Genomic DNA, 26,904 nt, shown 5'->3' with positions numbered 1-26,904 from the left:
TTGAATTGTGAGGGGGTGGGGCGGGTGGGACAGGCGACTCTATCACCCCTGTAATGGTTTATAAATTTATCAGCTTATCTCTCCGCATACGGGGACCGTATAGGGTACATGGGTATGCTTCGTTATTCGGAATAATTATTTGTTCCTGCTGAAATTATTCGTGATTGGCTTCTGACGACTGCCCTAAGAACATTTAATTAAAAATAGGTTGATAAATACACCTGAATCTTCCCCCTTAACAGGTTTTGTGGAGACAGATAAAACATGTTCAATTTACTAATCAGTATTATAAAATTAACCCTGAATTCCTACCGTACTTGAGTTGATTGCTGAAATAGACTATTTACTTTTAAATTATTGGGTAAATATAACTAAATATGTAATAAGACAAATTATTCAGTACTAACATAATACCTGACTACACTATAAATATAAATGTACAATGTCCTATTCTATTCTTCTTCACCCTAGTTACGCCATTTCGACTATTTAGTTAAATACATGTCAATTTTCTTTGGTACTTTCATGTCTGAAGACTTTAAAATGTTTAAATATCCGGTATATTTACCATGGTGTAGATCACCAGGAGGAAATAGGATTATATTGTGTTGGTTAGTGTATACTAAACCAATCAGATGACATTAAGTTGGAAAGTTTATATTCTAACGAATCGGCTGATGATAAGTTGGTCAGTGGATATTATGAACAATCAGATAACATTACGTTAGGAATTGGAATATTATAACGAATCAGCTGATATTAACTTGGTTAGTGGGCATTGTAACTAATCAGATGACATTAAGTGGTTAAGTGGATATTTTAACGAATCAGCTGAAATCACGTTGGGAATCGGGATATTATAACGAATCAGCTGATATTAACTTGGTAAGCGTAACTAACCTGGATGGTTTCTGAACTTTTACCTACATATAGTCTTAGTGACCAAGTCATTCTAGAGCTTTACATTTATTTATGAGGGTTAGGCTAATTTCCAAATAGGAAACCTCAATCGCATGTGTGCTATTTACGAGAAAGCTCATAAAAACATGTCTTTTGTAAATTGTGCGTTGTAATTTTTTTATTCATGTTGGAATCCTCCATGTCAAAAACGACATTAATCAAAATCACGATTAAAAGGTCGGGAGAAGGTAAACATTAGATTCAAAATGCTCACCTCAGTAACGAATAAAAAAATTAGTTTACGTCTTAGAAATTCATAATGTCTCAAAAAGTAGTCTTTAGTTGCGTACTCCAAGTTACACTTTATTATGGAATTTATTATTATCAAGAATGAAAACGGGGTTGAAGAAAAACGGATTGAAAGTTGTATTATTAATAGAATTTCGAAATATTCCTCTCCCTTAAGCTGATGTTACTATAACAACAAAATCCTCGGTGATTATTCAATACCGCAATACACAGAATACATTAACAAAATTACTATAAATTGTTTTATTTCCGAAAGAACGAATAATAGAATATTTTCGTTCGTGTTTTGGGAGTGCCGATGGCCGAGTGGTCTAAGACGTTGGACTTTGAGTCTGAGTTACAAATAGCGCAGATCCAAATCCTGTCTGTGACCGTTGCAGTTTTTATCAGTACCATCGACCTTGTACTGTATCGACTCTCCCCCTTATTCTGTTTGATAAGATCCTCGCACAGGCGAGTGGCCCATGAGGACGGGCAGAATAAGGCATAAAAGGGATCGGCTTTTTCTTTTTATATAAAGATAAATAGAAAAAACAGAAATTTTATTGCTCGATGTTTTCAAATATTTATAACCTTTTATTATTCCTAATGTAAAATACAGGCAGTATTAAGCTAACATACTCTGAAACCATACATACCAAACACTACCAGCTTTCAACTTTACGGAATCCTTGAAATAAAACCTATATCATTCTGAGTCCAATGATTTAATATGTATTTCAAAGACGTTGTCGTATAATGTGGATTCACAACCATACATTATTGAAGTTACCAGAAAGCCAACCTGTTTCATAAACAACGCAGTGAAAAGTATACACGCCTCTGCGTCACATTAAAATTGTCTGACCATTAGATGCAATATTAATTGGGACTAATGTATTGCCACTGTCTAGGGCCGTATCTAGAGATTCGAGAGCCCAATGCTAGTTGTGGATTTTATCAACCTCTTCCTACCGTCATGTTCTGTTAAAGGATTCATCGGTTACCAAATGCAATTTGAGAGACAAAACGTACAGTTTGAGTCATCCGTCATTGGGCCCTCATTTCTTTCAAAACCGATGTCGGCAAACATCAAAAGATTTGGCGGACATCCCTCAAAAGGAACTCGTAAAAAAGAACATGTGGTGGCGTAGTATTTGAATTTAGAAAAAATTAAAGATCTATGAAGCCCTAAGCAGTAGTTGGGTGGTTTGGCGTGTAGAACCGCTGTACATCGGATATAGTCCACATGGTGGTGATGATGCAGTACCCATCCAGTGGACGACGTATTGTGGAGGTTTTACGGTATCGGCCAGGCCGTGGCCGCCGTCCGCGGTTTACAGGTCATGCTCGGATTTACTGCCCATTACCAGACCTCCGCCAGTGAATGACAGTTACGACCCGTGCGAATATGTCGGTGCTTTGCAAGCTACATACAATGGACCGCGATCAACTCAACGTTTACCGTCTTCTGATGGTTTAATTCTCAAGGAAATCTCAGTAGCCGTGGCAGGTCCTCGGACGTCCTCATCACCGCATCATCATTCATATATCCTCCGTTTTTATAGCCCCGCAATATATCAGAGAGCGGATGTGTACGCCTTACTAGAGGTACGATTAGTTCCGGGTTTACATCGCGGTTTTAATCCACGTCGATTTATTTTAAACTGTGCATCTCGAAATGATGTCAATGAACTGAAAAATAACTCGTGAACTCTGTAATGCTAAGAAAAGGATTATTGTAAATATAGAATAAGCTACATTTGTTTAAACCGATGATAAAACTGGAAAATTAATTTATAGTAGTCTAGACGTATAGAAATACTAAGCTTGATTCGAACTAATAAATGATCACAAAGTTTAAATTTTTAGCAGAAAAGTTATAATTTGTTTCATTGTTTCAAGCACTTTTCTACGATTGCCATAAGTTATTACTATTAAAGAAAAATGTGATTTAGGTTCACTTGCAATTCCTCTTTAAGACCAAACGGTGACATTATTTATATCTAAGAAACTCGTATATACAACTCATATGAACGACACGTATAAGATTGATTTTTACCAAAAGAAATGTTTAACATTTATTATCAGGTAGTGGTATTCTGAAATTTTCAATCGTTTCTTATTTCAATACCATATTTTTGAAAAGCCAACCAGTAAAATCATAACTTTCCAGATGTTAATACTAGAGATATCGGGAAAGGCATAAAGACAAATTTGATAGTGTAAATTGATTCGTAGCTTTTTATATTAATTTTATTTGTTACCTATGTTAGCGCGCAATTTTCCTGAAGTGGTTAATTGTTTTCTTCTCCTCGCCAACTTAACTTTTACAAACTAGAGTTGAATTTAAAAAATAAGAGCCAAGACTGGTTACATCAACAACTGAACTGCAATCATCGGCCGGTGAGGTCGGGTGTTGCGCCAGATAGAAGCGCCACGGTCGGTCTAGCCGAAGCTCGGCGCGGCAAACTCGTGAAGAACAAATTGCCAGACTGCGGAGATGTGAGTGGGACCGAGGCGCCTCGACTCGTGAGTAAACAGGATACGGAAAGCCCATTATCGGGTATTACAATTACACAGTAACATCAATACAGCGGGCAATAAAATAATGACAATCACAGGTAGTAATTTTGTGCCGCGGCATAATGGCCGGGACCGCTTGTCATTACGGGCCGCCACCGATGTTTCAATCCTCCGATACATTACAAACCAAACAGAAAATTAGCCTCAATGGTATCGGCGTCTTTTCCATTACCTTGACGCATGACGTGGTCCCTGTATTACGCGCTACCGGTCGTAGCTATGGTGTAGTAGAATTGGAACAGTGAATATTCACAGTATCGGCGTCTCATCCATTAACATTGACTCACGATATGGCGCCTGTAATAAGTGCTACCGGTCGCAGCACGGTGGGTGTAGTAGAATTAGATCAGTGAATATCCTCAGTATCAGCGTCTTGTCCATTAACCTTGTCTCACGATATGGGCCCTGTATTACGCGCTACCGGTCGCAGCACGGTGGGTGTAGTAGAATTAGAACAGTGAATATCCTCAGTATCAGCGTCTTGTCCATTAACCTTGTCTCACGATATGGTCCCTGTATTACGCGCTACCGGTCGCAGCACGGTGGGTGTAGTAGAATTAGAACAGTGAATATCCTCAGTATCAGCGTCTTGTCCATTAACCTTGTCTCACGATATGGGCCCTGTATTACGCGCTACCGGTCGCAGCACGGTGGGTGTAGTAGAATTAGATCAGTGAATATCCTCAGTATCAGCGTCTTGATCATTAACCTTGTCTCACGATATGGGCCCTGTATTACGCGCTACCGGTCGCAGCACGGTGGGGTGTAGTAGAATTAGAACAGTGAATATCCACATTATCAGCGTCTTGTCCATTAACCTTGTCTCACGATATGGGCCCTGTATTACGCGCTACCGGTCGCAGCACGGTGGGTGTAGTAGAATTAGATCAGTGAATATCCTCAGTATCGGCGTCTTATCCATTAACCTTGACTCACGATTTTTATCCTATAAGGTTAATAATAAATAAACCTCTTTCACTTCTATGACTTATTTTAGGGCGTAGACATATGACCGTATAAATTTCACGTAGCTTTAAATATATGCTTAACTTTGTTAAACATTTTCTTCTAAAGTGTATACTTTTGTATATCCAAACGACGTTGAATAATGAACTTGAATATTTGATAAAACGTCATAAAAACTAAAATAGGTTTGGAAGCATATTTGTATTAATATATCAACCATAATGCTATTACCTTTGTCTTCCAACGCTTAAAAAGGTCCTAAAACCTATGGATTTTGTTGAAATAAAAACTAATAATACCACCCCTTAGCTTTCCGTACTAAAAGACTGTTCACACATTTATTGTAACTATTTTTGATTAAATATCTACTTTAAAAAACAATGGAAACAATTGTGCCATTAAAATAAATAATTATATAGGAAACCAACAAGTAGACAGACAATTACAAATATACAGATTTAATTACGGCTAGCTAAACGAATGGTCCATTTATTTCCTATCAACAAATCAGGTACCTTTAGTTTTGTATGAGCATCGAAGTTGAAATTTAGGGTTTTTGAGAGAGACAAATAGGGTTGGGCAGATTTTGTGACTACAAAATAATTCTCCCGAACCTGAATAATTTTCGGAAAAAACCGAATAAGTCTAAAATGTATTACTTCAATGGACGGTTTGAAAACTGGACACCAATATGACGTAATCTAAGATGGTATAAAGGTATAACACAGCTGCAAAAAAAGTTAATAAATATTTACAGGAAGGGACAATAAAACAACAGTAAGTAAAAAAAATTTATCGTGAATAATTTATGTTTAGGTATACTTAGACTTTTACTGTTGTCTGTTTCTTATCCAAGCACATATGAAAGTTGTATGAAAACTTACATACTATTTATATTAATCTGTTAGAAAGCAAAATGACGTACGGTTTTAAGAATAATAATAGAAGATGAAAGACATTCGATTAAAATTTATTTGTAAACATTACCATGCGAGAGAAGTCTTACATGAATGAAGGGAATCTCAATCACCGTAATCGATACAAGTTTCCTTCGCCCGTTTAATGTCTTCAGATGTGTTGTGAGGAACGGGACATCGATGCCGGGAAATTTATAGGGTCGATACTGATACAGGGAATGGGTTTTAAAATCCGAGAAGAAAGTTGTTTGTCGACGGTCGAATTTAAGAAAATAATTTATCTGAGAAGCTTACGTTGGGGAGGGGGAGCCAGCGAAGAATGTGAACAGCCATCTTATAGTCTTGTTGTTGATCAAAACTCTATTGAATGCTAGCCAGTTATGGCATAGTAGTTTAAAACCAGTCCTGTACTTTCAAAATAGCATGGTGCCAGAAATTAATCGCCAATTTATTCACACCACTTGTTTAACTGACATAAACCGTTTGGTGCAATTTTCCAGTATTTTTACTGATTTTTTTTACTTTTTACACTGTTTATTGATATTTACTTTAAGGGATTTGCATTCCTAAATGTGATTGGGATGAGTAAACATGTTCTTTCAGTGCTTCTCTTAATTATTTGCAAATATTCCATAATTATAACCAAGATTTGCTTTTGCTGGAAGTTGCTATTTCCTTAAGGCATCCTGAAGTGTGTAGGAAGGTTTCTAGTTTTCAGCCCTATACCATTTGTAAATGCCTCTTCCAGAAGAATGGAATATTATTGGGATTTAAAATGTTTCATATCATCCAATTGGTGAATAAAATCAACATCCATCTCCCCTTTTGTAATGGTTTCTTTTTAGCCACTCTATCCCCCACTATTTCATTATTTACTATGGACTCAGAACTGAAATCCCATTGTAACGGTAAATCTTTATTGTAGGTGCTATCAAGTATTCCAACAATTACCTGGGAGGGTAGATTGTTTGAGTAGTACTCGTATCTAGCTGTGTTTATATCAAGAATGGCTGTATGGGCGAAATTCAAACTTTTCCTGTTTTATTAATTTTCAGTTATTTTATCAGCATTATAAATTGCTTATAATTCAACTGTTGAGTGAGATGTATTTTTGGGTAACTTATAAATTTACAAACTATTAACTTACTGTGACAGAACTCCGGTACACTGCCTTATAGATAAACAGATCGCAAAGAAACCTGCGCTGAAGCAAATATCTGAGCAGTCACGCGCAGGAGGGGCCCCTCTAGTGGTGGGGAGTGGGACAAGTATCTCTTCGCCTCTGTTTTACCAGCTGTGAGGGTCGTGTCTCGCTCACATAATTTTGTTACATTGCATAAGTATATTGTATTTTTGTGTCTAGGCTTATACAAGCGTAAAATATTAATTGAACAGACTAATATAGCCATAGACGTATCCAGGGAGCTTGCGTTTTAGTTTGAGATTAAACGCTAAGTGGCAGTGGCCAGGTCAGGGGATAGAGCGAGCGGGCGAGTGCCGAGCAGTGGTAGGGATAGTGGGAGAGAGCGGCATCTCAGCGGCGGAGAGGTATATACCCTACCCTTACGTGAGCTCAAATTTCCGTGTCTTTTTGTAAGCAGTTTACCTATAGCAGTATTTTAATCCATCTGTAAATATCTTCACATGATCCCATACATGTTGAATTGTTTCCATCAAAAGAAAAGTAGAAATAGACTGATGGGTATTTCTTTGGTAAGTTTCTGTTATTAAAAATGGGTTAAGCGTGACATTAAGCTGTGAGAGTACCAGAATGGTAACAGTAAATTCCAACGGTCACACCTCTTCCCATATTGTTCGTTAGTAGCGATTGAGTTTTCTTGTTTTTCAACCATTTCACCAATGGTGAAAGGATTTACTTTTGACCTATTATTCCTGTTGTTACTTGCAATAACCTTAAAGGACGAAGCTGGCCTTTTTATAACGGCTGTCCACAGGACCTAGGCCAATTGAACATTTACTCCTACTCGTGGGTTATGTTACAGGAAGAGCAGACAAAATCACTGACTCTGTTTCAACTTGCATTGCATTTTGTTCACTTTATTACATCTAAGCCGTTTGCTAGCCGAAATATGTGGAAACAGCCTTACCTCAAGTCTTAGAAAAAGGTTCTAATTGTATAGTTCATATGTTTACCAATGAGATCAACGCGAAAAATGATTGCAAAGAGTTTGAGTTGAAAATTACACACAAATACTTATATTTGCTTTTGACTGTAAGCTGTACCACGTAAAAGAGACAAATTCAATTAACTTTTTTTTACAAAAGGAATTTAAATACCATTTAAAAATGAGTAAAACTCGGAAAATTGTTAAAGCACTATATTAAACAATGATACGATATTCGAATATTTCTTTTATATTATACATCTTCAATAACTAAATGGTGAAGTGTAAAACTATTTTTGGCGTAATTTTCTGAATGACAATATTTGTACTGTTAATTAATAAAAAGTTAATCGATGCTGTAATTTATCGCTGAATGAAAGGAATTTATCGCAAAAGTGCGCTTGGGTGTGTATTAACAATGTCTTTAAAATTACGCTCTGCCACAATTCAGGACCAAACACAAGAGCATAAAAGTGTTTTTATGGTTGTTCCATGTAAAACTCAGGTTGTTCCAGTGCAGGCTCTTTGCATTACCCGCTTGGACTATTACTAAATTATGGCATGTATTTACGCAATTGCAATGTATGTCTAAGAATCCTTTAATGAAATGAATAATTTCGCAGATCTGATACCCATCAGTTCAGGACCTCGTTCACACCCGTTATGCAGTACATTCCACCCAGAACGGTTCAAGAACAACACACGCCTGAAGACCGAAGCGAAGATAGTAGTAAGTTATAAGTACCAAGTCAGATTATTAATTTAAAGCACATATTTATTTTGACAGTTCGGTTCAAGTAAAAAAGTTTAACAGCAGAGTTTAGAACTCTGCATTAACTTAATACAGTTTAAAGTTCAAATCAGAATTAATTCTTTTTTTAAGTAGATTTTCATCCACTACTCGTCTAAATCTTTTTTGCACTCATTATGACTAGTCAGAATTGTTTGGAGGCTTATACAACAAAGAAAGTGTTTCCTTTCTCATGTGGTGTACAATATATACATCGTAAAGGAATTTAAATTTACGGCTGTGATTTTGAATATAATAAAATGTGTTTTTTTTTCTAAGGTCCGGAACCTCCTCAGGCAGTGTCTCCTGATATTCCTAGAAAAAAGAGCAGGATAGAAGGAGCGGGTAGCAGTACGATGGAGGAAAGTTCAAGCGGTGCGGTTCAACTAGGACTTCCCTGGCCTGCAGAGCAAAGTGAAGAAAGAAGTAAGTTGTATTACAAGTAGCTATTAAAACAGCATTATTAGCAATTAAAATTAAATGTTTATGGTTTCCCAAATATACAAGTCAAAAATTATAATATGTAAGTAGCAGTGTGAACGATAACGTCTCTAACAAACAAAACGAGCCTTATAATAACAGTTTTTATAATAATATATGTATTATTAGTTACATGTAAAATAGTATAATAAAATGTGTATTTTTCAGGTCAGCAACCTCGTGAACCAGTACCTCGTAGTTCTCCCAAAAAGAGGAGCAGTACACAGATATCGGGTAGTGGTACGATGGGGGAAAGTTCACTCAGTACTGTTCAACGACTTCCCTTGCCTGCAGAGCAAAGTGAAGAAAGAAGTAAGTTGTATTACAAGTAGCTATTAAAACAGCATTATTAGCAATTAAAATTAAATGTTTATGGTTTCCCAAATATACAAGTCAAAAATTATAAAATTGTAAGTAGCAGTGTGAACGATAACGTCTCTAACAAACAAAACGAGCCTTATAATAACAGTTTTTATTTGAAGTCAACACGGGATTCGATTTCAACACTGGTGGTCACATTGCAGTGAAAGTTACACAGTTAACATGGTAGGCATTGAAGTTTATACACAAAATTTAAAAAGATAACAGGATTTCGGGATATTACATTGTTATATTTAACAAAATGTATAACACAACATTTAGAGCATTGAAATCTATCCTCTTCATCTGGTGGAAAAAATTGTACGTTCATTACAAAAGAAAGATAAAAAAAAGAGAAAGAAAATGGTCAAACATATCCAAAGTCTTCTTTGAGTCCCGACATGAAAAGTGTACCCAAATATAACGTTGGGAATCCTGTTATTCCTTTAAACCTTCCTCCGCCAACAAGTAATTTAAAACAATGAACACTTTAGTTTTACTACCGTATAATAGTTTAAAAGCAGTTTTGCCGTCAGTATTAAATTATTATAGTTTAAAGTCCAAATCAGAATAAATGAATATTTTAAATAAGTGTAACATTTTATTCCACTATCTTGTCTCTGTCTATGACGCACTAGTTCTAATATTAATCAGAACTGGTTGGTGACTTATACGACAAAGAAGGTTATTTCTTATACATGTGTTGCGTTGCGTCGTACAGGAATTTAAATTATTTATTACTGTAACTATGCATTTAATAAAATGTGTATTTTTCAGGTCAGCAACCTCGTGAACCAGTACCTCGTAGTTCTCCCAAAAAGAGGAGCAGTACACAGATATCGGGTAGTGGTACGATGGGGGAAAGTTCACTCAGTACTGTTCAACTACTTCCCTTGCCTGCAGAGCAAAGTGAAGAAAGAAGTAAGTTGTATTACAAGTAGCTATTAAAACAGCATTATTAGCAATTAAAATTAAATGTTTATGATTTCCCAAACATACAAGTAAAAAATTATAAAATTGTAAGTAGCAGTGTGAACGATAACGTCTCTAACAAACAAAACTATCCTTATAATAACAGTTTTTATTTGAAGTCAACACGGGATTCGATTTCAACACTGGTGGTCACATTGCAGTGAAAGTTACACAGTTAACATGGTAGGCATTGAAGTTTATATACAAAATTTAAAAAGATAACAGGATTTCGGGATATTACATTGTTATATTTAACAAAATGTATAACACAACATTTACAGCATTGAAATCTATCCTCTTCATCTGGTGAAAAAATTGTAAGTTCATTACAAAAGAAAGATAAAAAAAGAGAAAGAAAATGGTCAAACTTATCCAAAATCTTCTTTGAGTCCAGACATGAAAAGTGTACCCAAATATAACGTTGGGAATCCTGTTATTCCTTTAAACCTTCCTCCGCCAACAAGTAATTTAAAACAATGAACACTTTAGTTTTACTACCGTATAATAGTTTAAAAGCAGTTTTGCCGTCAGTATTAAATTATTATAGTTTAAAGTCCAAATCAGAATAAATGAATATTTTAAATAAGTGTAACATTTTATTCCACTATCTTGTCTCTGTCTATGACGCACTAGTTCTAATATAATCAGAACTGGTTGGTGACTTATACGACAAAGAAGGTTATTTCTTATACATGTGTTGCGTCGTACAGGAATTTAAATTATTTATTACTGTAACTTTGCATTTAATAAAATGTGTATTTTTCAGGTCAGCAACCTCGTGAACCAGTACCTCGTAGTTCTCCCAAAAAGAGGAGCAGTACACAGATATCGGGTAGTGGTACGATGGGGGAAAGTTCACTCAGTACTGTTCAACTACTTCCCTTGCCTGCAGAGCAAAGTGAAGAAAGAAGTAAGTTGTATTACAAGTAGCTATTAAAACAGCATTATTAGCAATTAAAATTAAATGTTTATGATTTCCCAAACATACAAGTAAAAAATTATAAAATTGTAAGTAGCAGTGTGAACGATAACGTCTCTAACAAACAAAACTATCCTTATAATAACAGTTTTTATTTGAAGTCAACACGGGATTCGATTTCAACACTGGTGGTCACATTGCAGTGAAAGTTACACAGTTAACATGGTAGGCATTGAAGTTTATATACAAAATTTAAAAAGATAACAGGATTTCGGGATATTACATTGTTATATTTAACAAAATGTATAACACAACATTTACAGCATTGAAATCTATCCTCTTCATCTGGTGAAAAAATTGTAAGTTCATTACAAAAGAAAGATAAAAAAAGAGAAAGAAAATGGTCAAACTTAACCGAAATCTTCTTTGAGTCCAGACATGAAAAGTGTACCCAAATATAACGTTGGGAATCCTGTTATTCCTTTAAACCTTCCTCCGCCAACAAGTAATTTAAAACAATGAACACTTTAGTTTTACTACCGTATAATAGTTTAAAAGCAGTTTTGCCGTCAGTATTAAATTATTATAGTTTAAAGTCCAAATCAGAATAAATGAATATTTTAAATAAGTGTAACATTTTATTCCACTATCTTGTCTCTGTCTATGACGCACTAGTTCTAATATTAATCAGAACTGGTTGGTGACTTATACGACAAAGAAGGTTATTTCTTATACATGTGTTGCGTCGTACAGGAATTTAAATTATTTATTACTGTAACTTTGCATTTAATAAAATGTGTATTTTTCAGGTCAGCAACCTCGTGAACCAGTACTTCGTAGTTCTCCTAAAAAGAGGAGCAGTACGCAGGTATCGGGTAGTGGTACGATGGGGGAAAGTTCACTCAGTACTGTTCAACTACTTCCCTTGCCTGCAGAGCAAAGTGAAGAAAGAAGTAAGTTGTATTATAAGTAGCTATTAAAACAGTAATATTAGCAATTTTAAATACATGTTTGCAATGCCTCAAGTACACAAATGAAACATATAAAATACGCAAGAATCAGTGAGACTATAACTTATGTACGAAAAACAAAATCGAATCTTATAAGGAAAGTTTTTATTTGAACGACCCGCAGATCCTCATGATTTTCGATTTTAACTCTGCTGGTGGCGTTGGAATGAAAGTTGAACATCAAACATGGTAATTCAATTTAGTTCATATACAACATTTTGAAAGGATAATATGATTTCAGACATTTGCCATCGTTATATGTAACAAAATTAATAATACAACGTTTCGAGCATTGAAATCTATCTTCTTCATCTTGTTAGAAACGTAACCAATGTCACTACCCCTCTTAGAGATTTCTGGTCTGTAAGTTTTGAGAATAAAGAGTGAGGGGGCGAGGCTTCAATCTTTGACAAAAGTTCGCTAATTTTGGAAAGTAGCGCCTCAATAGTCAGTCGACTTACGTTAAAATTCGGGTTTAAGTTCACGAGGCATCGTGACCGGTATTTAGTACAATAAAATGCAATCAAACAAAATAATAGATAAACTGTACAAGGCAGGCCGGTATATATCAATAGTATATATAAAAAACAATGGTAATACTTATAAGCAATGATTAAATTATAATTATTCCAAAATCAAGCATAAGATAAAGTCCAGGTAATTATTTAAAGAGTTAAAATTATGTTTAAATTGAGTTCTGTATAATTTTAATTATGCAGTAAAACAGCATCGAGTTAATTAGTCTTAAGAATAGGCTTTTGTATTAATAAGAAAGGAATGTTACAAGTATAGTGGGTAATTAGCCAGCAATAAGCTATAAGAGACCAGTTAAACTGCTAATGACTAGCACCTAATTAAGTAGATTTGAATATTTTAGAGCACAAGAGAACAACCCGTTGTATATTGAGTATGCCAAATTTTTTAAAGAAGAAGCATAATTAAAATAAGCAAGTTTCTGGTTTTGTATGTTGTCTCATTTAATTCAACATAGAAGTTTAATATAATTTGAATATGTTTAACATTTACAATAATATATTCAATTTGTAGTAACCACAGCGCAGCAAAATGTGTTCATCTTTTCGTGAAAAAATAAATATTACAGCCAATGAAGACATACTGTAGTACCATAAATGAACAAATAGAGATTAATGCAAATTAACCCTTTAGGAACGCATTGTGTCAGCTGTTGACTACCTGCACGCTATGTACGTTTAGGGGGGGGGGGGAGTTGCTGCATATATCCAGAGCGCATAAAGTATACTACGACACAATAATTTACAATTAATTTTCCAAATGGAATTAGAGACACATTACGAAAAAATTAACAGAGACAAAGTTAACGAACAACTAAATGTACAATTAACAGTTAATCTACAGCTTTAATGAACAAATTTAAAAACTGTATTATAAATTAAGTCAATAAGACTTGTTAACTAAATCCGGTCCAGGGGACCAATGAATCCTGTGTTATTCGATAATTAAATTATAAGTAAAAACAGATAGTCCGGGAAGGTCCAAACAAAAGGGTTTTTGAAGGAAACAGGATTTTTACGGACATTTGCCATCGTTTAGTGAAACAAAAAATGAGTAACACTACGTTTCGAGATCTGCAATCTGATCTCTTCTTTAGGTAATTAACTAACCTAACACATATTTACAAAATAGGCTAAAATAAACAAATCATAAGAAAGCGTTGGGCACGCCTAAGTCAGGAATCACAACCGCCATGTTGTGTGTCAACTTCACTAACTCTAAAACTCTGATCAGTAAAACTGAACTACAGAATACAGGTCACAATATACGTCTGTAATACGTCTGTAGAACTCGTGGAGTTCCACAGGGTTCAGTTCTTGGGCCACTTCTATTTTCACTGTACATCTATGACATTACTACTCAAATTACCCGTTCCAATTTTCACTTTTCCAGATGACTTACAAATATACAGCCACTTTTCCTTAATAGAAATTCAAACTTGTGTGACTCTCATGAATTTCGATATTGACGCCGTTACTCAATGGACTTGGAAACATGGACTAAAATTAAACGTAGACAAAACTCAGTGTATTATGATAGGTCATCCAAAGCTTGTTAGTAAAATTGACTTTTATACGGCTCCCAAATTAAAAATAAATGATCAAGAGCTAGAATACTCTGAGAAATTTAAAAATCTAGGACTTATTATTGACAAACACTTAAGATGGACTGAACAGGCTTCTTTGACATGTAATAGGGTCTTTGCCAGTGTTTACAGCCTCAAGCGGCTGGCTTCATATCTACCACAGCAAGTTAAAATAATGCTTATAAAGACTCTTGTACTGCCTCACTTCAACGACTGTAACATAGTCATTAATGATATGACTGTGGAGCTTTCAAATAGATTCCACCGTGCTCAAAACTTTTGCATTAGTTTCATTTTTAATCTCAGGCGTGATGATCACGTAACGCCCTACTTCAAACAGTTATCCATCTTAAAATTACAAGACCTTCGAGGCTATCACTCACTCATTCTGTTGCACGCTCTTTAAAATACAAATTGTCCCAGTTATCTTTGAAACAACTTTCGATTTATGTCTGAAATAAGTGAACGAAGTACAAGGAGGGGTACATCCTTATTATCTATCCCAATTCATCGAACAACTACCTTTAGCAAGTTTACAGTTTCTGCCTGTCGATTGTGGAATGCTTTACCTGTGAACATCAGAGCCATCGATAAGCGCGCTTGCTTTGGGGCGGAGGTCAGGGCCTTGATGCTGGGGGCTCAGGGGGTATAGCGGTTGGCGGCTTTGGAGTGCTATATTTAGGGCAACTGCATGCAAGTTGAATGAATGCGTGTATGTTTTGCGATAGTATTGTAAATTTCTATAAAGTTACATTAATTATTGATGCTTGTTTTTATATCAAGATTAGTTTAATGTAATGTAAATAAATAGACTTATTTTTAGTTATAAATGTATACATATATTTGTTAATTTAATTTTTATGAGGTTAAGCGGTAGAGTGGAATTTATAGCCCTAAATTCTCCTCTAATAAAGACATTTTTCGTTTCATTTCATTCGTCGATCAACCACCTGTCGTGACTGTTGTGATTCCTTGTCACAACGCTCTGGTATGGGTGTTTATTTTAGCCTAGTTTGTAATTATGTGTTAGGTTAGTTCAATATTTTAATGTAATATCCAGTACTAGTAAACTAATATAAACTTCAAACAAAAAATAATTAAAGTCAAAATCAGAATAATTAATATTTAAAACATTAAAATCTTTTCCACTAGATCGTCTCAGCTCTGATCTGTTAGAACTCGTTGGAGATATTTACGAAAAAGAAAGTTATGATTTTTCATGTGTGTTTTAGACTAGATAATCGTACAGCAATTTAAATTTATTGCAGTGATTTTGCATTTAATGATATGTGTAATTTCACAGATCTGGAACCTCGTGAACCAGTGGCTCGTAATATTCCTAAAAAGAGGAGCAGCAAAGAAATAGCGGGTTCGATGGGGGGAAGTTCACTACAACTTTCCTCGTGTGAAAAACTAACTCAAAAAAGTAAGTAAGTTGTATTACAAACACTTGTAAAAACAGTAATATTTCCAATTTCAATTACATGTTCGTAATGTCCAAAATATACTAATAAAAGATTTTACTCAACAGAGTTTGAGTCACCTCATAATTGGTCATTATGAGGTAAGTCGATATGAGTTGAAAGCTGTTGGGTGTATTACAATGAACGTTAACAGTTAAATTTTAGTTCATATACAATAAAAGCAGGAGAGTTAGGATCTGATTCTGACTCAAGTCAGTCTACAGGAGCTACCAAAAGAAATGTTGTCCTGTGTGATAATGGGGTTCTCTAATAATGCGCACAAGACAAATTGTTGGAAATGTAATTTTGTTTTCCATTTTAAATGTATTGGAACCACTAAGGAACAGTACGGGAGAGATGGAAAAAAACCTGTTCGGGAGTGTAAAAATTGTCGTGATAAAACAGGAGGCAGACCCAGGGGTTAAGCAAATAACGTGAGCGTTGATGGTACTGATAAGCAAGTAGCAAACAAGGATAGGTTTAAGTCCAACTATGACGTCACGCTCACTGCTTTATTTGAAGAAATAAGATCTTTTCGCAGAGAAGTTGCTAAAACCAATACAGATTTATCTGATAACATGGCAAAACATTCGGACTGGGTTGAAGAGCTTAAAATTAAGTTAAATGGGGTTGCTCAACACGTTACTGATTTTACTGAACAATTAAATTTCTTCAGGCAGGAAAATGAAAATTTGAAAGATCAACTTTCAAAATTTAATGAAAAAGTGAACAATTTGGAACAAATAAATAAATAAATAAGGACTTTATTTTGGAGCGGTTTTCAACAATAATTGCTGGTTTACAAAACGACTCATGTTTTATTATAGTTCTTAAAAAATTAAAAGCTTATTTTATAGTTATTAATAAATAAAACATAATATTAGACATACAGTTATATATGGCTATATCACCTTGTAATGTACATTAAATACTTGTATATATTTTCTTTGTATGTCGTTTCAGATACACCCTGGCCTGTTACGCTGGAGGAAAGTTCATTATATAATTTGGGAGCAAAGTACGCAAATCGTTTTCTTTCAAATTCACGGCGAACGCGAGGCATCTCCAACACTTGATCCTGTCTAGTACTGCGAGATCGGACTTGAGACCTTTTAGTTTTTCTCTCAGATATCCCGGCCTGCCAGTGGTCAGGATTTTGTAAACCAGGCATGAGGAGCGCAGGGTAGAAGTATCAGCTACAAGTCAATGTCGAAAAATTAATAGTCCATAGAGATAATTTTCTTACTTATTTTCATGATAACCCATATGATATAATAGGAGTTTCAGAAACATTTTTGAAGCCAACTTTGTCATCCGAGCCATTTATTTTAAATAATTATAATCTAATAAGACATAATAGGGAAAACAAAGAAGTTGATGGATTGTCAGTATATTTAAAAAATCATTTTTCTTGCAATGCTGGACTTTTCACATGCATTCGACTCAATAGACCACAGGATGTTGTTGGCTGTCATGCATTTTTATGGTTTTCGACCAGAGGTGGTTTCTTGGTTTGATTCCTATTTGGTGAATAGGAGACAAAAGGTTAAAATTGGGATGGATTCTCCTCATCTTTAAGTAGAGTTTCTGGTGTTCCACAGGGAATTTGCCTTGGGCCCATTCTATTCACCCTGTTTTCCGCCACTATGGGTTCAGACTTGCAACATAGTCGCTTGTATTCATACGCCGATGATGCTCAACTGTGTGTTTCATATGAAGCCGGAAGAGCTGACTCAGCAGTTTCCATTTCGAATGCTGACTTAAGCATGTCCATGATTGGTCTGAGAGGCATGGGATTAAACTGAACAAGGAAAAGTGTAGTGTGTTGTCGATTCCTTCCAATGTGGGTTCGGAGACAGTGGGTGAGGTGTTGCTTGGCAGTGTCAGACTGAAGGAGTGTGAATCCTCAAAGCTCTTGGGCCTCATGCTTGATAGTGGCCTCACACTATCTGGTCATGTAAGTGCTGTTTGTCGGCGAACACTTGGTCGACTGAGAATGCTATACAAGCATAGGCACATGTTTCCTAGAGAGACTAGGCTTCGCCTTGTCCGGGCTCTTGTGCTCTCTGTGATCGATTATTGCCTCCCTGTCTATGGCAACATTGTGTCTAAAGGAGATTTAGAAAAATTACAGAGGGTCCAAAATATGTGTGTAAGGTATGTATGTGGTTTAAGAAGGTTTTACCATGTTTCGGAGGCTCGATGATCGCTGGGTTTGTTGACTGTAGCTGATAATTGTACCCTGCACTCCTCATGCCTGGTTTACAGAATCCTGACCACTGGCAGGCCGGGATATCTGAGAGAAAAACTAAAAAGCAGGTCTCAAGTCCGATCTCGCAGTACTAGACAGGATCAAGTGTTGGAGATGCCTCGCGTTCGCCGTGAATTTGAAAGAAAACGATTTGCGTACTTTGCTCCCAAATTATATAATGAACTGTCCTCCAGCGTAACAGGCCAGGGTGTATCTGAAACGACATACAAAGAAAATATATACAAGTATTTAATGTACAATACAAGGTGATATAGCCATATATAACTGTACGTCTAATATTATGTTTTATTTATTAATAACTATAAAATAAGCTTTTAATTTTTTAAGAACTATAATAAAACATGAGTCGTTTTGTAAACCAGCAATTATTGTTAAAAACCGCTCCAAAATAAAGTCCTTATTTATTTATTTGTTCCAAATTGTTCACTTTTTCATTAAATTTTGAAAGTTGATCTTTCAAATTTTCATTTTCCTGCCTGAAGAAGTTTAATTGTTCAGTAAAATCAGTAACGTGTTGAGCAACCCCATTTAACTTAATTTTAAGCTCTTCAACCCAGTCCGAATGTTTTGCCATGTTATCAGATAAATCTGTATCTGAGGTTTTTCTTGTTTCAGTGTTGTCGCTGAGATCTTCATTGGCTGTAACTTCCGAAACATCACATTCAACAAGCCATTGATCTACAAACTTTACAACAAAATTGTGCTTGGTCTAAGTGTGTTTCCTTTTGATTTCATGCGATAACCATTATCAATCATTGTTTCTTTATAACAAAAACCAATAACATTTGATATTTTAGTTTGAATGTCAAAAAGATCTTCATTTCTGTCAGCGGAACACCTTGTATTTCAAACATATTTTCCCTCGCTGTTTGTTCCAAACTGTTCACTTTTTCATTACGTTTTGAAAGTTGATCTTTCAAATTTTAATTTTCCTGCCTGAAGAAGTTTAATTGTTCAGCAAAATCAGTAACGTGTTGAGCAACCCCATCTAACTTAGTTTTAAGCTCTTCAACCCAGTCCGAATGTTTTGCCATGTTATCAGATAAATCTGTATTGGTTTTAGCAACTTCTCTGCGAAAAGATCTTATTTCTTCAAATAAAGCTGTGAGCGTGACGTCATAATTGGACTTAAACCTATCCTTGATTGCTACTTGCTTATCAGTACCATCAACGCTCACGTTATTTGCTTAACCCCTGGGTCTGCCTCATGTTTTATCACGACAATTGTTACACTCCCGAAAAGGTTTTTTTAAACCTTATAAACAATTAGTATTTGCTTGGAATACTATTCATTGATACTTTTACAAAAATTGCAACGCATTATGTCTGATCAACCATTAATTAAATGTGTCATTTTACAGATCCGGCTACCTCTCCTCCGAGTTCACCTAGTAAGATTCGTAAAGAATCGGGCCCAACATTTCCCTTATATGACATGGGAGAAAGCTTACGCGCTCACTTTAACGTACGCCCTGAAGCGATTGAGCAAGGCAAGTTACACTTTAAGTACATTTTTTCACTGAGTTCATTTTCCTTTTTATACTGGTGCTTTCAAATATTTGCTGTTATTTTTTTAAAGCTTATTTAGTTGTCTGATATTTTTCAAAATAAACCAAAACAACATAATCCTACTTTTTAGAATGTTCGTGCATTACATACGAATCACAAAAATTGTGTATTAATGTTAATGGACAAATACATGTGCAGAATTTATCACCAAATGAAATAAAGTCGCTATAGTACATTTGGTGCTTTGGCACGGCACGATGCGGCTGATATGGGTATCGGAAAGCAGAAAAATAAAAATACCTCATAAAAGAAAGAAAGAAAATTATTTCTTAAACAAAGTAATATACATCTGATTTTTTTGTTTGATAGTCAAACAAAAAAATAATCCCCATAAAAATATTCTTTTCAAATTTAAACAAATTACATAAACAAAGATGTCGAAAACAAAATAGAATATAACACAGCCTTTCTCGTGCTCAGTCTGACCTTAAGACAAAAGACACACATAATATTTAAAATATAAAATATCATATTGCAACAGAATATAAACAATAGTAGCATTTATACTAATATCATACACTTTAACTTTTTTAACCCTTTGAGTGCCGCAGCGTCTACATAGTAGATGTTGTGAAATGTGCATAAATTGCCGGCATCTACCCAGTAGACGATTTTTATTTAATTAATATCACATATAATTCATTTTTGTTTTGACAAATAACTTATTTCACGGCAATCTACAAGTTCGAACTATCAATTGTGATTGATTTTTATTGTTTACCGCCCCCTTGTAGTTATTTGTCATCAGAAAAAAACAGATGACGCAATAGTTGGTCAGCTGCTACTTGTTGCCATTAACTACACAGTTTCGTTCATTGTGTGTTTACATTGTGCTAGTTTCGTGTGTTTATGCTGAAAACTGTTGTTATTACTATTCTGCAATTGTGTTCAGTAAAACTTACAATGCATTTACAAACTTCTTTTTCCGTGTTTAGTGACATATATTTTATTGTTGGATTGGTGATGAACTAAAACGCAAGTTCCAATCAAACTATTGATTTTAGGTGAAGTAAGGTTATAGAAGTAAGGTTATATTGTAGGCCTGTGTATATTTTTATATACTTTTTATATAATTAGTATTTTACAGTCGTCTTACTTCATTGAGTGAAATAGGGTAGTTATAATATTGTTTCTAAACTTTTGACAAACTTGAACAAAAATTGCTTTTTGTTGTATTTTGTATATATTGCAGTATCTGGTTAAATATTACTGTAACACACCATATTATGCATGATTTTTGTTCAGTTTTTCATGCTCTTTCATATGGTATAGCTAAAAAAAATTAAAAAAAATATTGTATAAATAAAATTTTAGTTCAAACTTGAAATTTATTTTTTTTTCATTTTTTAGTTTTTTGTTATAACCTATATTCTTTTTGTGTAAATAAAAATAAAATTATAATATTATATGGAAAAAATACCTTGTTTTATAACACATAAACCAAAAAAAAATTATTCAAATCGGTTGAATAGTTTTTTTAATATAATTTTTTCCCCACACGCTTGCAAAACAGAAGGCAATGCTCCGGCAATTTATGCGTATGACTTGGGAAATATGCTGTGGCACTCAAAGGGTTAAGAATAACAAAGAGCCTCCAAAGCAAATTTTTTAATGAGGTCCCATCCTTGTTTCTGTTTTGTCATGATTAGTCTCAGGTTTTTCTTGTTTCAATGTCGTCACTGAGATCTTCATTGGCTGTAACTTATGAAACATCACATTCAAAAAGCCATTCTTCTACATCTGTCATCTGGAAACCATGCAGAAACACTCATATATTTTGTAATGTTTCTGTTTTGTCATGATTAGTCCCAGGGTTTTCTTGTTTCAGTGTCGACGCTGAGATCTTCATAGTCTGTAACTTCCGAAACATCACATTCAAAAAGCCATTCTTCTACATCTCGTGACATGAGAACCAGAGCGTTCTCTCTGGTTTTTTTTTTTTTAATTTTGGATTTTATCAGCACATTGCATGTTATTGCACATTATATAACAGTTAGCAGTGCATATTATTAAAAATCATGTATATCTTGGAAATTATATGTAGGACAATTTATTTCTATGTGGAAAAAGCTGGCAGCACTAAGAATCATATGGTTCTATCTTAGTTGGACAGTAGCTGATGTTTGACTTCTAGTTAGATTGATTCAAAAAATACTCAGTAATGGCATTTAGGCAAGAAAGATGAAATACACATGAACAAATTGTACAGTCTAAGTACTTCTTACAGTCATCTTACACAGTTAGAAAACATTTAGAGAGAGAGAGAGAGAGAGAGAGAGAGAGAGAGAGAGAGAGAGAGAGAGAGAGAGAGAGAGAGAGAATTTATATATATATATATATATATATATTCAATTTTATCACTTAAATATACCCTACTTACAGTTAAGTTCTATATCTTACTATTTGCTTAATACGTTTATTCAATACAAACATAATTTTTCTTTTTTTTGTATGGTCTCAATTCTAAATTCCTATACATATAGGAAAAATTAATCTTACACAAGAAAGAATAATTTAAACAGTATTGATGTACTATGAACTTATAATTCATACCTTTCTAAAAGTTTCATTTTGTATTTTCTTAACAAAGCTGCATTGCTTTCCCTATCACTTTCCCGCAGTTCTCTTTCTAGTACATTCAATAATCTAATAGATGTCACTAAGAAGGACTTACTGTAGATAACAGTTCTATGAATCGGAATTTGTAAAGTTATTCCTGAAAAACTAGTATTTCTAACATCTACATCAGTCATTCTTTTGTATCTTTCAAACAAATACACTGGTTGTTCATTTTTAAGTACTTTAACTGCCAATTTCATTATATTCAATTCCATCCGCTCCTTAATTTTCAATAAACCAAGGTCTTTATAATATGGTGTTACCTGTTGATCCCACCTTAAATTATAGATATATCTTATCCATGCATTTTGCGCTTTCTGTAACTTATCAGTTAACTCATTATTTATGTCACAATAAGCTATATTTGCATAATCAAAAATAGGTAATACTAGTGTTGCTACTAGAAGCTCCGTAATATAAATTGGAGGATTAAAGCTCAATTTTCTAAATTTATACAGACACTGGAATACCCTCCGAACAATATAATTTACTTGTATACGCCATGATAAATCATTAGACATTCTTAAACCTAAATTGACAATTGAGCAAACTAAATTTAAATGTACATTGTTTATCATCAAAGGTGTCAAACTGTTAACATCAATGTGAGGTAGCAACCTTGAGGATCCAAACAATACCGGCTTACACTTTGTTATATTAAGCTGTAATCCATGATCTTTACACCATGTATGTAACGTACCCAAATCCGCATTCATACAGTTAACAGCATCATTTACACATTGAATATTAGGCCTACTGTTTAAATATAACTGAATATCATCTGCATACATCATATATTTACAAAATATAACAGAACTACCAATCTTATTAATGTATAAAGAAAAAAAGCAAAGCAGAAAGTGTGGATCCCTGTGGAACACCTACAGAGTTATTCTTCCATTCTGAAAAATTTCCATTATTTGTTTTGATCCGCTGAAGTCTATTGGTCAAGTAATCTCGAAACCAATCAACCACAGCGGAACTAAAATTGTAAGATTCCAGAACTGACAATAATAAATTATGATTCACAGAGTCAAAGGCACGACTAAAATCAAGAAGCATTAATAATGTTATCTCTCTGTTATCAATAGCATGTCTGATATCGTCTGTTATTTTAACCAGTGTGGTTTGTGTACTGTAAAAGGATCGATAACCAGACTGATATTTATCTAAAATACTATTCCTAGTAACATAATTACAAATTTGGTTATAAACTATTTTATCTAATATCTTACCTAATACACTTAATATGTTTATAGGCCTATAGTCTTTACATTCTGAAGGTGTTTTTATCTTTGCTAATGGTATATTAAGAGCTCTTTTCCACTGACATGGATAAACAGAATTATATAAAGAATAGTTAAAAATATGACACAACACATCACTGATTTCTTCACAAACCAATTTTAAAAATCTAATATGTATTTCATCATTACCAACAGCATTAGACGATATATCTAACATCATTTTAGGAATTTCTTCTCTACGTACTACAGAAAAAATAAACATATCATCAATACCACTAAAGACACCTCTTTGACTTTTATAATAATCAATCAACTCTTCATTTATACTATGGCTAACACCACGGAAATAACTATTCAACTCATTCAGTTGTACAACTACATCTGACATAACATTAGCATTTTTACCAACTCCTTGACTGTTAATTACATTCCAAATATCTTTGCAATGCTTATCTGGTTTCAATAAAGAGTCAAAATGACGGTTTCTTGAGGCTTATAATATACGTTTTACTTGATTTCTTAAGACTCTGTAATTTTCCCAAGTTATATGATCTTTCGTCCTTATATATTGACTGTACAACTTATCCCTGTCTTTCATCATTGATTTTATTTGTGTATTTATCCAAGGGAAGGGAGTCCTTTTTGTTGAGATATTTCTTTCAGGTACATATTTATTAAATAAATTATTTAATTTATTAACAAATATATCTACCTTTGTATGTATATTGTCTACTGAGTAAACATCATCCCACGATAAAGTTTGACATTCTTGCCTTAATCTATTTACATCTGCATTTTTGAAATCTCTAATAACTTTCATGACCCTATTAGTACTATTTTTAACTCTAAGACATAGCTCTATGTATATTAAATCATGATAAGATATACCAGCTATATATATTTGTCCGTACACATTTACTTTGTTCACGTCATTACAAATCAATAAGGTATCAGATGTAGGTAAATGGTATGTTGGTTGTAATGGTAGAATAGTAAAATTAAAATTCTCAACTAAATTAATAAATTGCGTTTTATCTGGAAAAACTCTGTATGTATTTAAGTCTATATTAAAATCTCCTATAAGTAATACATCTGAATAAGTAGGCAATAAATCCCCAATTATGTCAAAACAGTCCGGTATATAACCTGCTTTCGGTGGTCTGTAAAAGGCACACAACAATAACTTCCATCCCAAAGCTACTTCTAAAATAATAAATTCAGGTTTCTTACAGTACAAGGATTGTGATGAAACTAATACTTTGTAATTAAAACATTTCTTAATATATATTCCAATTCCTCCACCCTCCTTACCCTCTCTGTCATGTCTTATGAAGTTAAAACCATCAATACTAAAAGGACTAGAAGCCAAAATGGGTTTCAGGAATGTTTCCGTAACCACAACTATATCAAAAATATTATCCTCAAATAAACTAAAAAAGGACTCTTTATGCGCTCTTAGGTTTTCTACGTTGACATGAGCTACTTTCAAAAAACCTTTATTCTTATTACTAAATTTAGATTTTAAACTATTAATCTTTTCCCTATTATGCAGTAATAATCCACAATCACTCGCCATATATTATTATATGGAAGAAAGACATCAATATTTTAGCACATAATATTATCAAAAAAACACCATACTTAAAACATGAAATTAAAACTAAGAAACAACTGATAAACTTATCATACCGAAGATAAACAAAACCCAAAACTGAACTGTAAGACAAAAACCATCATTTCAAATTTTCAAGGTCCTCTTCTCGCTTCACCTCAATTGCCGGATCTCCTTGATTTTTACGTAGGAAGATGCGTCCTCCGCTGACCCATACGAAAGTGTACTGTTTCTCACTGCGACACAGCCGCGCAGCTCGCAGCAACCTTCTCTTAGCCGTCAGACTGTGGTTGATATAAATCACAGAAGAATTTCCCAGTAGAAAGCCAATGTCCCTGGTGTTCAAGTTCCTCTTATCTCTTCTTTTTTGTATAAACATTTGCATATCAATATTTCGCACAAAGCAAACTACTATACTCCCTGGGTTTTCAGATGCTCCAAATCTCGTTCTTATTCGATAACATTTGTCAACCATATTTTGATCAATGGGGAAACTGATAGCCGTAGACACCTTTTCAACCATTTCCATCACATTTTCTTTCCCCACAAATGGTATACCCTGAATTTCAACGGTATTTTCCCTTGAAGCCTGTTCAAGAATGTCCATTTTAAAAGTCAAATCCGATACAATTTTCTTGAGATTTACATTTTCCTGTCTTATGAAGTAAATGTCCTTAGATAATTCAGTAATTGATTTAACCGCATCATCAATTTTTCGACCATTTTCAACAATCCAATTCACATATTTTTCCATAGAATCCTTAAATCCGCGTTTGTCTTTTTGACCTCGTTTCTGAATGAAACTATCTCATTCATTATTAAAGACAGTGATACGATATCACCAGATAAGGCCTGCCCCGCAGCTGAAAATAGCTTATCAGATATCGGTTCCTGCATTCCTGGGATATCCTGAGCACACGGCTGACATTGCCAGGTTGCTTTAACTTTACCATATTCTTCCCTTGATTTAAATTCAGTTACGCATTTCAAATGAAACGATAAATTACATTTAACACACACACATTTATACGCATTGTGTGAAAATCCTTTGTTACAAGTCTGGCAACTTAATTTCTTATTAGTCCCTGTAGAGCTTGTGTCCGAATCAGTTTCTGAACCGCCTTTAACACTTTTGCTTGGAATCTTAGTACTTACAGATTTAACACCTACAGATCTAATAGGAGTATCGACATCTTTCAACTGTTTTTATAAATTGCACGAAACACATTTCCATCCAGAATTGGTATTCAATATATACTCATAGTCTTCGTCAGTAATTAGAAATTCCTTACCACTTTGTAAACAGCTTAGATGAAAAACAAGTGAACTACACTTAAGTTTTTTCTCGTCTTTGTCAATAACACTATTACACTGATAACACTTCATCATGACTGCAAAACAGCAATAACAGCACAAAAGCCAATACAGTATATAAAAAGGCACAGAGCGTCCGACAAACGATGTATACGCCACGGCCGCCAGGCTACTACTGTCATCAGAGAGAAAGAGAGAGAGAGAGAGTGAGAGAGATGCGCGGACTCACTTCCGCATCCACATTCCATACCAACCACCCCTCAGTAGTCACTTTACCACTCGTAGGGTATTTGTTACATAACAGCTGTTACAAACCCAGTAATTATAACAACCTTGTGAAGGAGGGAGTGGCGAAAAGCGTGGTCAAGCTCCTGC

The 26,904-nt window shown here is 34.4% G+C and overlaps 1 protein-coding gene across 7 annotated transcripts in view; it reads left to right on the top strand.

The window, feature by feature from the left end:
- The window catches only part of LOC124367844, a 64,030-nt gene that overhangs the window by 3,053 nt on the left and 34,073 nt on the right, over positions 1 to 26,904 (top strand). For 2 of the 7 annotated variants that reach the window (XM_046825000.1, XM_046824998.1), the window contains exons 2-9: positions 8,407 to 8,513; positions 8,853 to 8,999; positions 9,222 to 9,365; positions 10,191 to 10,334; positions 11,152 to 11,295; positions 12,114 to 12,257; positions 15,737 to 15,859; positions 19,530 to 19,658. In XM_046825000.1, the coding sequence (XP_046680956.1) occupies positions 8,447 to 8,513; positions 8,853 to 8,999; positions 9,222 to 9,365; positions 10,191 to 10,334; positions 11,152 to 11,295; positions 12,114 to 12,257; positions 15,737 to 15,859; positions 19,530 to 19,658 (1,042 nt within the window). In that variant the 5' untranslated portion in view covers positions 8,407 to 8,446. The remainder of the gene's footprint in view (positions 1 to 8,406; positions 8,514 to 8,852; positions 9,000 to 9,221; positions 9,366 to 10,190; positions 10,335 to 11,151; positions 11,296 to 12,113; positions 12,258 to 15,736; positions 15,860 to 19,529; positions 19,659 to 26,904) is intronic. The other 5 variants (XM_046824999.1, XM_046825001.1, XM_046825003.1 and 2 more) reach the window with 5 other exon arrangements.

The sequence above is a fragment of the Homalodisca vitripennis genome, chromosome 8 (assembly GCF_021130785.1).
Source record: "Homalodisca vitripennis isolate AUS2020 chromosome 8, UT_GWSS_2.1, whole genome shotgun sequence".
Taxonomy (NCBI): domain Eukaryota; kingdom Metazoa; phylum Arthropoda; class Insecta; order Hemiptera; family Cicadellidae; genus Homalodisca; species Homalodisca vitripennis.
Note: the sequence above shows the minus strand (reverse complement) of the source record. Positions and strands in the feature narration are given on the sequence as shown.